The sequence below is a fragment of the Raphanus sativus genome, unplaced genomic scaffold, assembly GCF_000801105.2.
Source record: "Raphanus sativus cultivar WK10039 unplaced genomic scaffold, ASM80110v3 Scaffold1622, whole genome shotgun sequence".
NCBI classification, from domain to species: domain Eukaryota; kingdom Viridiplantae; phylum Streptophyta; class Magnoliopsida; order Brassicales; family Brassicaceae; genus Raphanus; species Raphanus sativus.
Window position 1 is genome coordinate 7,039 of NW_026616931.1, and position 13,567 is coordinate 20,605.

General features: G+C 36.2%; 4 protein-coding genes across 4 annotated transcripts; 3 read left to right on the forward strand and 1 right to left on the reverse strand.

Moving 5' to 3' along the window:
* Positions 1-1,128: 1,128 nt before the first annotated feature.
* LOC108836720 (uncharacterized) lies at positions 1,129-4,150 on the forward strand. The gene is made up of 16 exons (XM_018609834.2): positions 1,129-1,295; positions 1,383-1,477; positions 1,614-1,652; positions 1,751-1,804; positions 1,872-1,946; positions 2,104-2,169; positions 2,261-2,303; positions 2,378-2,423; positions 2,525-2,618; positions 2,717-2,769; positions 2,851-3,038; positions 3,125-3,217; positions 3,305-3,371; positions 3,462-3,528; positions 3,623-3,676; positions 3,774-4,150. The coding sequence occupies exons 1-16, from the start codon at positions 1,241-1,243 to the stop codon at positions 3,915-3,917; spliced, it is 1,233 nt and encodes a 410-aa protein (XP_018465336.1). The 5' UTR covers positions 1,129-1,240; the 3' UTR covers positions 3,918-4,150.
* Positions 4,151-5,072: 922 nt separating this feature from the next.
* LOC108828626 (peroxidase 49) lies at positions 5,073-6,542 on the forward strand. Its single transcript, XM_018602375.2, has 4 exons — positions 5,073-5,359; positions 5,438-5,629; positions 5,716-5,881; positions 5,955-6,542. The coding sequence occupies exons 1-4, from the start codon at positions 5,135-5,137 to the stop codon at positions 6,365-6,367; spliced, it is 996 nt and encodes a 331-aa protein (XP_018457877.2). The 5' UTR covers positions 5,073-5,134; the 3' UTR covers positions 6,368-6,542.
* Positions 6,543-8,002: 1,460 nt separating this feature from the next.
* LOC130504500 (probable ubiquitin-conjugating enzyme E2 17) lies at positions 8,003-9,092 on the reverse strand. The gene is made up of 5 exons (XM_056999115.1): positions 8,940-9,092; positions 8,739-8,842; positions 8,491-8,657; positions 8,314-8,402; positions 8,003-8,222 (listed from the first exon to the last, which is right to left on the reverse strand). The coding sequence occupies exons 1-5, from the start codon at positions 8,967-8,969 to the stop codon at positions 8,127-8,129; spliced, it is 486 nt and encodes a 161-aa protein (XP_056855095.1). The 5' UTR covers positions 8,970-9,092; the 3' UTR covers positions 8,003-8,126.
* A 1,709-nt stretch (positions 9,093-10,801) lies between these two features.
* LOC130504503 (CDK5RAP1-like protein) lies at positions 10,802-13,561 on the forward strand (the record flags this gene model as incomplete). The annotated part of the gene is made up of 3 exons (XM_056999118.1): positions 10,802-11,224; positions 11,733-12,793; positions 13,411-13,561. Coding segments are annotated over exons 1-3 (1,550 nt in total), but the record flags the coding sequence as incomplete, so codon positions are not given.
* Positions 13,562-13,567: the final 6 nt, after the last annotated feature.

Below are 13,567 nucleotides of genomic sequence, written 5' to 3' on the forward strand. Positions count from 1 at the left end.
TTTTTTTTGTAACTGATTGAAATCAACTTTTTGAATGAACCGAATTGGTTATTCAGGTTCATTAGAAGATTGATTTGTGTAGAGTTTGTGCATTTAAAAGCTGATATATTTCAAAAATTATGTGGATTATAGAAACATATATATACACTGATTTATAAAATTTGATCATAACCTTTATATCTTAATATCTTATTGTGTAAAAAAAAAAAGATCATAACCTTTATAGATTGCTACATGTTTTCATGAGTTTGTATCATTTTTTGTGTCATTTATTTTGTAAAGTAATTAGAAGCTTTATGTTTTCTAAGATTATCCAAAGAAACTATATTAAAATTTATGATGATGCGCTAATTGGAAGTTGATTTTTTTGCAGTTTTATAAGTAGTTTTTAGTTTTTCTTTTCTTAGAAAATATGTTTCATCCAATCAAAATGTTGAAGACATTGATTTCCAAAATCATAGGAGAAATAGTTTTTCAAACTATCAATTTATAAACAAAATCCAAATCCAATTTTTTTTTTAGTTTTGGTGCTTTAAAAATCTGCATTAAATTTATTTATAACACATATCAAGTAAGGAATTTCTTGTTTTTATATTTTATACTTAAGGTTAATTGTACTAAAACTATTACAATATTTAAATGAATTTTACCTAATAATAAACTGATGTTCATATTTTTTTTCTTTAATAATAAACTATAAGATAACACATATAAAAATTAAATTTATTAATAATCTATATACTGTTGTTGAACTTTTCTAGTTTTATATAGGAAAATTGGTTTCTTCTTTATTTTACTATCTCATACCTATAATTTTATTTTTAATTTTAAATCTATTATTATTCTTTATGTCTAAGTACATGTATTTTAAAATTTTCAGCTGTTAAAGTTTAAAAACAAAAACTAAAATTTACCGTAAAATCAAAAATTAAAGTTTAAAAACTAAAAACCAAAAAAAAAAAAAAAATCAGTAGAGTGATGAACCGAAATGATTGCTTAGTTGGTCGGTCATGTCCTGAAAAAAACGGTTTGATTGAACCTTAAAATCGGTTAATTAACCACCCAAGTAAGAAAAGGACCTTCTGAGCTACCTAGAAGGTTTTGATGATGAATTGAAAGCGATAATTATCCGTCGTGATCCCCAATCGGAAACTGCCGGAGATATCATCCAAGTTCGGCGTAATCATCGAATCCGAACCCCGAATCGGAGACGACGAAGATTGTAGGGGGGTACTGAACTATGCAGATACTGAGGTGCTGCCCACACGGTTTCATCCAGTTTCTCTTCATCACCGGTAAAAACTCGTCAGTCGTCGTCGGATTTTCCCATTTCGAGATTTCTCCCTCATACGAGCTTTTGACGAAAAAAACAAAATTTGCAGGTTTTATAAATGGATTATTTGAGTGTGGTGCATCTGTACCCGTCCCGGATTCGAACTGCTACTCTCTCGACAATTCAAGTCGTCTTGTCGACTTTGTATCCTCTTTCTATCACTTTTTGTCTTTTGTGCTTTGGATCAGTTAAAAGAGTAAAGGAGTTTGCTCTTTGGTTCATTAGGTTTGATTTTTGAGTGTGGTATTGTGAAAATGCTTTCTTTAACTTGGTTGATCAGAGCAGCTGGATCGGTCAACCATTTGAATATGATGGCAAGGTTGTGTATATATATAATATATTCATTCTCTTGTTTAGAGTTTTGAGGAGTTTAGGTTTGATTTAAGTTAAATCTCTCTTTTATGGATGATAATGTAGGAGTTCGATTTGGTGGTTAGATTTTGCAAGGATGTTCAATCAAGAGGCCAGGCGGTAACTTTCCTATATCATCCAAACTTTTGTTCAGCCTCTAATGATCTTTTTGTGTTGTTGTGTGCAGGGTTATGTTGATTTTGGAAGGTTTGACCCCTTGAGCTACTTTGTTTCTGGCTCTGGAAGTTTTGATTTTGTTCAAGTGAGAATCTCCTCTTCTTTACTCTGCTGTTTTGAGATAGGGTGTTCATAGTTTTGGAACATCACAACCATCTGTTGCATAAATGTGTGTTTCCTCTTGAACATAGAGATTTAATTGTTAAGTGTTTCTTTCATGTTCTTCTGTGATCTACTTGTAGGGGTTTTACCACGGTGACCTGACGAATTGTGAGCATAGTTACGACAAACTTGGACGTACATCACAGGTTACATACCTACACAGGAGGAGCTGTATTGTTCAAATTTTACTAATTAGATCCTTTCTTAGAGTCTGGTTTATATTTTTTGTTTGTTCAGGTCAATATTATTTGTGGGAACTGTGTTGATGGACGCTGTAAAGGTGTGTCTGCGTCTTCCTTTTTTTCCAAAAAAATGCTTCTCAAAATCTACTAAGTTTTCAATTCCTTATTTCAGGTGGACTTGGATGCATATGTAGTGTCACTCAAGATTCAACTTGCAGGTATGTATCTGCCTACTATTTATCTCTGTTATACAAGAATCATCATGCATCGACTTTTTTTACAACGGATGTATGTTCCTGCTCTTTTCTCACTGATCCAGAGTGACTGTCGAGTTGGCTATTCCGTGTGAGAAACCTGGCCCTCGTGTCTTTAAAGGATTCACGGTCGGTTTGCATCCTCGCTCATGGGAACTTGTAAGAACAGAACAAACACACGTTTCTGATAACAGCTTTCTTTTTCACACTGAACAAAAACTTAAAAATGGATTCTGTTCTGTATATTCAACCTGCAGATTTATAATGGGATGACACAGTTTGGATTCGACAAGCCCCGTCGTGAATTTAGGTAGAGAATCAAGAACCTAGTTCTGTTCAACGTTTGAGGTCCTGTGTATTTACCACATGAAGTGTTCCTGATTTTTTGTAGATTCAAGACAGAGCAGACTCATCTTACTCTCTACATGACTGCAATTGCTTCTCTCTCAACATTGGTAGGGAAGCCTATCATCAAGGTTTCCCCGGAGAATGGTCTTAACGTTAAGATTTCTGGTTCTTCCTTGACTGGGAATCATCCAACAACGTTATCACCTTCAACTTTAGTACTGGATTGGAACTGTAATAGCTTCTGTTATCTTTCTTTTTCAATTGTGCCTTTGACCTTTTGCTTTTACAAATTCTGTAACCTCTTTTCTTTTTCAAAGGTGAGAAATCTCGGAAGACTCCGTATGAAGTCAATGTCACCATCCCAGTGGATGGTTATGATCCTGTTCAGTTTTTCCTCACAAAACACTGTGGTGAGCTTATTACACCCTTGGCTTGATCATCCACATGGCATTCTCTCTGATACAATACAAACTTTGTTTTTTCGTAAATTGTTTCAGAATACAGCCAAGGTGCTGAAGGAGGATCAGCGAAAGGATGGGCTATATTTGGAGTATTCTCCTGCGTGTACGAAAATCTCTTTATCAGAATCACAAACGCCTTGTAGCAGGAGAATGAGCGTAGCTAATTGTGTTCTTGTGTGTTGCTTCTGATCAGATCCCTCGTTGCATTTACACTTTTATGCTGTGGAGGATTTATCTACAAAACAAGAGTAGAACGCGTGGTAACCTTCAACCTCTCTGCTACCATTCTTGATTCTCTAACTCTTCACGCACGCTATATACAAACTAGCTCTGATATGTTCCATATGGACGCAGCGTGGGATTGATGCATTGCCGGGCATGTCACTTCTATCAGGCTTACTAGAAACTGTAAGCATTCCAAAAATGGATGGGACTCGGAAGTATTCATTTATGATGAATCGAGGAGAAAGCTATGTAATCTAATGGCTATGGTCTTTGTAAATAGGTGAGTGGAAGTGGGCAAAGCTACTCAAGAACTGAAGAGATCAACAATGCCTTTGCCAATGAAGTCTCGTGGGACCGCTCTTCCACGTCTTCTACTCAAGCACCAACGCAGAGACCAAGTGAAAGAACATATGGTGCGATTTAAATTGCTAATTGCCTTTGCTAGAGGTTCTGTCTCAGGCAATGGTACTGCATGCAGTTGAACAGTGGTTTTCTGGTTTTACCTCTTTTCGTTTTTCTTACTTTCATGTTTAGTTTCTAGAATGAGGGGGAAACAAAATTGTGAAAGAGTCAAGAAAGTTGAAAGCTTCACCATGAGATTGCTTTTACCTGCAGATTATGTGTTATGATAGAAAACGACAAACAGAGTTTCCTTTGTTTGCTTTGGTTACAAAGAACAAGAGCGTGTTCACAAGTCAACAAAGCTTGAAACTTTGAAGAACTTTTACTATTTTCAAAAGAGTAGTTAGAATCTCTTCCTACTCTCTTCTCTTTCTCACTACGTTTTAAAGTCTTGGACTTTGTCTCTGTGAATATGTTATCCATTACCAAGTATTTTTTTTTCAAACGAAAATGTTATCTCTTTTCAATTCTTTCAGATTAGTTAAATCTAGGTACTATATTAGTAGTATTCTGTTCATACTTGGTTTCTTCGCTTGGTATTTTACTTCTGCAAAAAGTTAAATCAGTAAACCTAGTCTCTTGATTGCTTACAAAGAAGGTTTGTCAAAAAAAAAAAAACTTCAAAGAAATCAAAACTCAATAATCCTTAGTTGAACTGAAAGGATTAAATCATTTATGAGAGCAAGATCGATCTTAATATTTTAAAAGTTATGATCTTAATATTTTAAAAGTTATGAACAATGTAAAAAGCTATTATCATTTTTTTTAACCATTGGAAGGTTTTTAAATTTTGTTTTTCTGGACAAAAATTTTGAATGTTTTAAGCTAATGTTTTAGTTGTCTATGTCAAGATTAATAGTTCTGTCCATGCGATTATAATCTCGAAGGAATACATTCTTTATGTTATAGACCAGCATTTTTGTGTGTATAAAATTGGAATATTTAATCATAGAAAGAAAGAAAGAGAGAGAGAAAAAAGTAAGAGTATAGTTCTCAAATTATTGGTATTAGTCGTTAACATATGGATAAAGATCAATTTCAATAATTTTTTTTTACAATTTTCTTTTTTTTTTCTTGCAATTTCCTTGATTATTATCTTAATCTCTATCAAGCTTAATACCAACTCCACTTCTTATTCAAAGTCTCTTCCTATAAATACCCTTCTTCCTCCCCTCTTGCTTCATATCACTCCTCCTCAGCACAAAGTCTTCTTCTCTCTTCATCTTCTTGTTGAACGTAATGGCAAGACTCAGCAGCTTCCTCTTAGTTCTTTCTCTCCTTTGCGTTCTCCCTCTTTGTCTCTGTGATAACAGCTATGGAGGCAAACTAAACCCGGGTTACTACGCACGTTCATGCCCGCAAGCCGGAGAGATCGTGAGATCAGTTGTAGCTCAAGCTGTTGCTAGAGAGACACGTATGGCTGCTTCCTTGATGAGACTTCATTTCCACGACTGCTTCGTTCAGGTTTAGTTAACTTCTTCTACGCCTATCATTTTTTTTTTCTGTTTATAACGTACTGAGCAAGGTAACTTTGAAATGCAGGGTTGTGATGGCTCTTTGCTTCTAGACAGCAGTGGGAGAATAGTGAGTGAGAAAAGCTCCAACCCTAACAGCAAATCAGCTCGTGGATTTGAAGTAGTTGACCAGATCAAAGCTCAACTTGAGAAAGAATGTCCTGGAACTGTCTCTTGTGCTGATATTCTAACCCTAGCCGCTAGAGACTCCTCTGTTCTCGTAAGTTTTCTATACAATGTTTTTTGTTCGGAGCAAAAACAAAATTGAAGAAAAAAACAGCTGATTTGGTTTGGTTTATGGTTTAGACTGGTGGACCAAGCTGGATGGTCCCATTGGGAAGAAGAGATTCAAGAAGCGCAAGCTTGAGTGGTTCGAACAACAACATCCCTGCACCAAACAACACTTTCCAGACAATTCTCAGCAAGTTTAATCGTCAAGGACTTGATGTCACTGACCTTGTCGCTCTCTCCGGTAAGCTTCATTTTGTTTTATCACAGTTGCTTTACATGCAAGAAACCTGTTATCTTACTTGACTGTTTCTCAGGGAGCCACACCATTGGATTCTCGAGATGCACAAGTTTCAGACAGAGGCTGTACAATCAGTCCGGAAACGGTCGTCCAGACATGACACTGGAACAATCTTTTGCTGCTAACTTGCGACAGAAGTGTCCAAGATCTGGAGGGGACCAGATTCTCTCGGTGCTGGATATCGTCAGCGCGGCAAAGTTCGACAACAGCTATTTCAAGAACTTGATAGAGAACATGGGTTTGTTGAACTCGGACCAGGTTCTGTTCAGCAGCAATGATAAATCGAGAGAGCTTGTCAAGAAGTATGCAGAGGATCAAGGAGAGTTTTTTGAGCAGTTCGCCGAGTCGATGATCAAGATGGGAAATATCTCTCCTTTGACGGGTTCAAGTGGTGAAATCAGAAAGGATTGCAGGAAGATAAACTCTTGAGTTCATGGTTATGAGTAAAATGTTTTGAGGGGAAGAAATGTGTGGCACTTGCTTTACTTTGGTGTTTGTTGTTTTTCATTCTGTTATTTTGAAGTTTTAAGGTGTGTTATTTTTACTTTCTGCTAAGATAAACTTGGGAGTTAGTATTTCAAATCAAGAAGTTTTTATTATAAAATATTTCAAAATAATTCCAGTTTTCAGCTAAAAAGTAGTTATCAGCATGCACAAAACACAAAACTAAATGAAATAGAGTCCTAGATTAAACAAGCATTTTGATTTAGTTTCTAATAAGAATTTTTTTTTTTTTTGAGCAAAAGTTTCTAATAAGAATTTAAACTAAATAACTAACAAGTTAAACATTATTACTTCAGCAAAATTATAATGTAAAATACAAATTATAAACCATTTGGCCCAAAATCTATTTACACTGTTTATAACATCTAAAATATTAAGATCGGTATTGCTCATAAATATTCAAATCATTTTTATTAACAAATCATCCCAGTATTCTGCGTTAAGTCATGCTAAAAAAACTCCAATTACATAAACCTTATCAAGGAAAAAATAAAAAAAAATGTTTGATAGATTACTTCGTTCTTTTCTTTTTTTTTTCTCGTTTCAGCTTCTCCGGGTTATCCAACTTCAGCTTATACAGCTTCAGCTCCTCAAGATTTTCGATATTAGCAAGAATGTCGGAAGCGAGAATATAATTTATCCATTAAATATCTAACAAATGTAAACATACTATTTTGGGATGAATAAATTATCTCTTAAAAAGGATTATTTACTTTGAAAAAGGAAAATATGAAATTTTGCTATCACACCAATACCAAAAGATAATATATGCCAATAAGTCATCAGAATTCAGTCATTTTGTGTGTTTTCTGTGCACAATGTCTTTATAATAGTAACAATCTAATTGAACAGTTCAATTAATACAATTGTCTCTTTTCTTCTTAAATATTGAAAGAGATGAGATGTGGTAGCGAACCATGGGATAAATTGGTTCTCTAAAAAACTTAATAGTTTCATTGATGTAAACATAAAATTCTTATCACAATCTTTTTCATACAAGATACATAATCATATGTGTTTCAAAAAAAGAGATACATAATCATATAAATTCTATTACCTTAGTTAATTAATTGTTTCTAACAAACTTTTTGTTAAAAATAATTTATAATTTTCAGTTAAATAATTAGTTATCAGCACAAAAATATAATAGTTGAGTCAATTAAAATTTTTTTTAAAAAAAAATCAAATAAAAAATAATATTAGACTTTCAACTAACTAGCTAACCGTTCTAAAATTATTTTAATTAAGGATTAAAACGTGAATACAACTTTTCTAGTTAAAATTGAAGTTCCACTAATAAATAAGAACACTTTTGAAACTTAAAACTATGTTTTGCATAACTTTAAAAATGTAAGTGGAGATGATGTATTTATGACCATTAGGTATATGCACTTCTCGAATTCTTGATTGTGTGCAATGTTATGTAGGGATCTTGGTGAACTGTAGTTGTTGATGATCTCTGATCTCTTCTCAACAGAAGGTTCAGACCATATCTTCCACTTAATAATGAATATGTTATTTCATAACTTTAATTATAGTTTCGTGCATAAGCTCTTTAAATTGATTAGAACGCGGAAAAGAAGATGCTCTTGTGTTTTGAAGATAGAAACAGGTCAAGAATTCAACCTGAGATCATTACATTTTGGTTTATAATTACCATATTAAAGGACACACATAAGAGATGTTATACTTTATCATCGTGGAACCGCCACCTAGTTTCTTTAGGGGACCTTCCATTTTTGCAGTTTTTCAAGTAATGGTCGTTGTCTTTAGGCTTTTGCTGCAAGTGAACAGAAAGTATCTTTAATAAAACTATACCCAAAAAATATCCTTTGAAAAAAAAAAAGAGAATACATAAGCACCCAACAAACCTTCACGGATGAGCTTGAGAGCATTGAAAGAATGCTGAGACAGATTGAACTTAGTCTCATCGCAGGCGACCATGAATCATACAAAACATCTGTATCATCAAGATCAAGCTCTTGTTACCAGAGACTTTGAAACATAAGGAGCAAAACACACGTGAGTCCATTGTGTTTGTTTCTTACCCAAGCAAATGTGACCGTTGCTGTAAATATGAGGATGGAGTGGAGCTGGATGCTGAAAGATAACCTGTGGAGCTTCCATAGGATAATGCTCAGGAAATTCCACCTGAAGTTGGTAAGTTTCATTGGCATATAGAGTTCCTGGAGCTCCATTCACTTCAATGATCCATCTTTTCACACCAAAATTTTCGAAGATTAACATCATTGCTGTTCGAATATGAACGAAGAAAGGGGTATGAATGATTATGTACCGTTGGAGATTATCAGAGACTCTGTGCTTGAAACCAGCAGGAGGATTAGTCTGCCACTCCATGAACTCTTTCTGTAGTCTATTAGTGGCTATTTTGGTCAGCCCCTAGCAGAAAATTAAGAAAAAGATAGAGATGATCAAGCCAAAGGAGATACAGCAACAAGCTTCTTGTTAGGTACAACTAAAGAAGCAATGAACCAACCTTGCGAGTTGATGCAGATGAAGATGTCATTTGTGTTCAAAATTTATTACTGTGATTATACGAGTGTAAGAGGGAGAAAGAAGATTGTGAGTTTATGTCTCCTTAGCCTCATCCATGAGCATTTTTATAGTGTCTTATCATCTACATCTTATGTTCAAAGCGTTGTATCTACGTCCAGTCATCAGTCCGACGCCGTTTTATCATGTCTTTCCACTTGTGCTAAAGAACCGAATCTTTACACGCTTTTGCTACTCTCGCGATTACGATCATGATCACATCAGTTTTGGAATATAATCAATAACATTCCAAAATGTATGTATTTCCTAAACTTCATACCATGTTACCATGTATTTTGCTTACTTGTCTACATTTTATTGTCCCCAAATTGTAATGCATCCGATACAAGTTGATCTCCAATCTGTGTTTGGTTGCTTTCATTGTCTTTTTGGCACTTGTGATTATTAATTTATTTTGGATTTATTTATTTTGATGTAAAACATGATTTGATTGAATAAATTTTACATTCATTCAAAAAAAAAATGTGTAAGCAAATCAAATTTGACTAGTCATTACAACTTTGATGTTGCATACATTTGCTTCAATCTTGAAACAGAAGATGTCCACATACATTTCTCCAGAGAAACTAGGGGCCATGGCGAACCAAAATGTGGCTTTGTGAAAATTAACCAAAATGTGAAAATCTATGGCATATATCAAGGTCCATTAAAACCGAAACTGCCAAGAATAGAAAGATATTATGTGAGAGAATCTTGAAATTGCTATTATATGTGAAGATAGATTCTTATCTTTCGAGTTTTTGGGTCTAAATACACTGCAAACTTTGACTTTTGCAACACGTAAGCTCCACAGGTTTTGATTCTTTCTTATCTATGTGACAATTAAGATATTAAGAGATAGTGACAACAACAACGAAAGCATATACACTTTAGTGAGTTTAAAAATTAAACTTTTTTTTCTAAACAAACACTTGCTTTGATGTTCCTTTGCATCAATCATACTGCTCTGCTCAAACTTGGCTGCTTCATATTCCACTTTGAAGAATCAACTCATCACAACCTTGCATTCGTCTAGAAAAAGAATGTCAATGATTCCCAAAACTAAAAAGATGATTAGATTCCCATCACTTTTGACGTTGGAGGAGCATTCATCAGAGACTGATGATTAGATGCTTTCAATAATTTCGGTGCGTAATCATAAAGCATATACCTTAGTGTGAGAAGGAGAGTGAGCAAGAACTCTGTATGGATGTAGAATCCCCTTAAGGTCCATCAAATATTTTAAATTAATGCAACCTGCAAATATATCTTACCTGATTTCCCTTGACGGTCGTTGACAATATTGTAAATCTCTTCAACAGGTAAGGATAAGTCATACTTGTCAGAAGCTCCTGCTTTCTGACGCCTCTGTTATATACCCTTCAGTGTAAATTATGACTAAGTGTGCACCTCTCGTATGCACCAAAACGAGGATGCTTGGTTTATGTCTTGAGCTGATGGTGAATGATGATCCAAAATACTGCTGCGTCATCCGGTGGTTGATCAAGCTCAAAAACCTTGCCTTTTATTGAATACGGCGGTACAAGATTGGTATTCAATACCTTATGACTCGTAACGATTCACAAAGCCTAAACACATAAAGCTCAACCAATAAGATAAAAATTCAAAATGTAAAAAGTCAAAAAACCTGAAACAGAACAAGACATTGAGTTATGTTTTGGTCGGAGATTACTTAGAATTCACATCCAAATCTTATTGAATGTCCTATCTTCTGCAGAAATGTCCGTACTACCCCCGAGTCTGGATAAAGAAACGCTGCGTTTTAGTGTGAACATCCGAGAAGATTGACTTGCTAAAATCCCTAAAGCTTGAGAGCCTCCCGTTGTTGTTCTTCCTTGGGAGGAGGAGCTTCATCATCCATCCATCTCCAATGGCGTCTTCTTCTCTGTCTTCCCTTTCCTTAATTCTCAGCAACCCTCAAGGCTGCTCTCTCTGCTTTAAAGCCTCTACACGACGCACTCTCGCTCTAGCATTCCTCTCCTCGAAACTAAACCACGCTTCTTCTTCTTCTTCCTCTTCTGCTCTTCTGCCTCCCTGCTATCGTCTCACACAGAATTCGATCAAGAGGAAGAAAGGGTTCTCATTAGATCTTTCCAGAAGTTTCTCTGTTTCCCAAACTGCCGGTTCCGGTAAGTTCGATGGGCCGAGCCTCCACCAATTCATCTCCAAAGCTCAAACTTCCCTTACTGCTCCACAAACCGAATCTGAGTAAGTCTTCTATGGAGCTTAAAGCTCTGTTTTTGAACACCACGCCATTGAAAGTTTCGAACTTTAGATGATTAGAGTTCCAATTTAGTTGCAGAAGTCATGTGACTGCTCACTAATCCATTGATTGTGCAAGTTTTGTATTCGTTGGTATTCAAAGTCTACACCTTTACATCCTAAGGCTCTGTTTTTTTTTCAAAGAATCTCGTTTGCTTTATAACCTAATAAGTGGTGTCAGCCATTGATTGATCAATCAAGAACCCATAAAGTCTCCAACTTTAGATTATTAGAGATCCATCAATCCATAGATTGTGCAAGTTTGTGTATTCGTTGGGTGTTCAAAGTCTGGACCTTTACATGCTATTACTAAAGCTCTGTTTTTGAAAGAATTGGTGTTTAACCATTAGAAGTGTCGAACTTTAGATGATTAAAGCTCCAAATTTAGTTGCAGAAGCCATGTGTTTGCGCACCAATCTTTACTAATACATTCCTGGTTCTGTCTTGTTTTTAGTTGCGCACCAGACTCAGACATTTCATCATCCTCAAAAGGTAGGATCTATCACGAAACATATGGATGTCAGATGAACATAAACGACATGGAGATAGTCCTCTCCATCATGAAAAACTCCGGCTACAAAGAAGTAGTAACCGACCCCGAGGCCGCCGAAGTCATCTTCATCAACACTTGTGCTATCCGAGACAACGCGGAGCAGAGAGTGTGGCAGAGGCTCAACTACTTCTGGTTCCTAAAACGCGAGTGGAAAGCCAACGTCCGCGAAGGGAGAGCGAAGTCTCTCAAACCTCCCAAAGTCGTCGTCTTGGGATGTATGGCCGAGAGGCTAAAGGACAAGATCTTAGACTCTGATAAAATGGTTGATGTGGTGTGTGGTCCTGATGCTTATAGAGACCTCCCGAGGTTACTGGAAGAAGTGGACTACGGACAGAAGGGAATCAACACTCTTCTGTCTCTCGAAGAAACTTACGCAGACATAACTCCAGTGAGAATCTCACAGAACGCTATTACGGCTTTTGTATCGGTCATGAGAGGATGCAACAACATGTGTGCTTTCTGCATTGTTCCGTTCACGAGAGGGAGAGAGCGGTCGCGTCCCGTGGAGTCCATCGTCCGCGAGGTTAAGGAGCTGTGGGAGTCTGGTGTGAAAGAAGTTACTCTCTTAGGACAGAACGTGAACAGCTACAACGATGACTCGTCTGATCCTGAGTCCTCGGGAGGGGGTAAGTGGGAGTACAGTGAAGGGTTCTCGAGCAGGTGTAAGGTTAAAAACATGGGTTTGAGGTTTGCTGATCTCTTGGACAGACTCTCTTTGGAGTTTCCTGAGATGAGGTTTAGGTTTACTTCTCCTCATCCTAAGGATTACCCGGATGATCTGCTGTATATGATGAGAGATAGGCATAACATCTGTAATCTCATCCATCTTCCTGCACAGTCTGGTAATAGTAGAATACTTGAGAGGATGAAGAGAGGATACACCAGAGAAGCTTACTTGGATCTTGTTAAGAAGATTCGGAGTATTATACCTGACGTGGCTATAACCAGCGATTTCATAACCGGTAAGCTTTACTCAAAAAAAAAAAATTGCTTGAACTCTTTTGTCATGTTTTTAGATGTTTTCAACTAGGTTGTTGGTAGTCATGGGCATTTTATCGGAAACCGGAAACCGAACCGAAAAAACAGAAACCAAACCGGACTGAAAATAACGGTTCCTATCTTTCTAAACCCCGAAACCGAAACCAACCAGAACTATACCAAGAACCGAATATACGGTATTTTGAATATCCTAAATATAATGAAAATATTGATTATATAATTTAAAACTATCATGTATAAAATAATATTTATGAATCGATAAATATTTAAAAAACGTGATTTCCAAATATTCTTTTGGTTTAATGTTTTTTTTGTGTTTGAACCCGAATCATTTATAATTCGGTTATGTTTTGGGTTTTGTAAAAAAGATAGAAACCCAATCTGAACCCAATATTATCCGAACCAATCCTGTCCGAAAAATGTTCGGTTCCTAAACGGATCCTATCAACCCGAAACCCGACTAACCTTACCTGAACTGAAACCCGAATGCCCAGCACTAGTTGTGTTTACATTGTATTGGTCACCATTACCTTTATCAAAACTCAGCCAAATTGTTACCCGTGAATATTCTGAATGGCAGGCTTCTGTGGAGAAACCGAAGAAGAGCACCAAGAAACACTTAGCCTAGTGAGAGCAGTTGGATACGACATGGCGTATAGTGTTGCATACAGCATGAGGAGAAAGACGCACGCTCACAGGAACTACACGGACGACGTTCCCGAGGAAGTGAAGCAGAG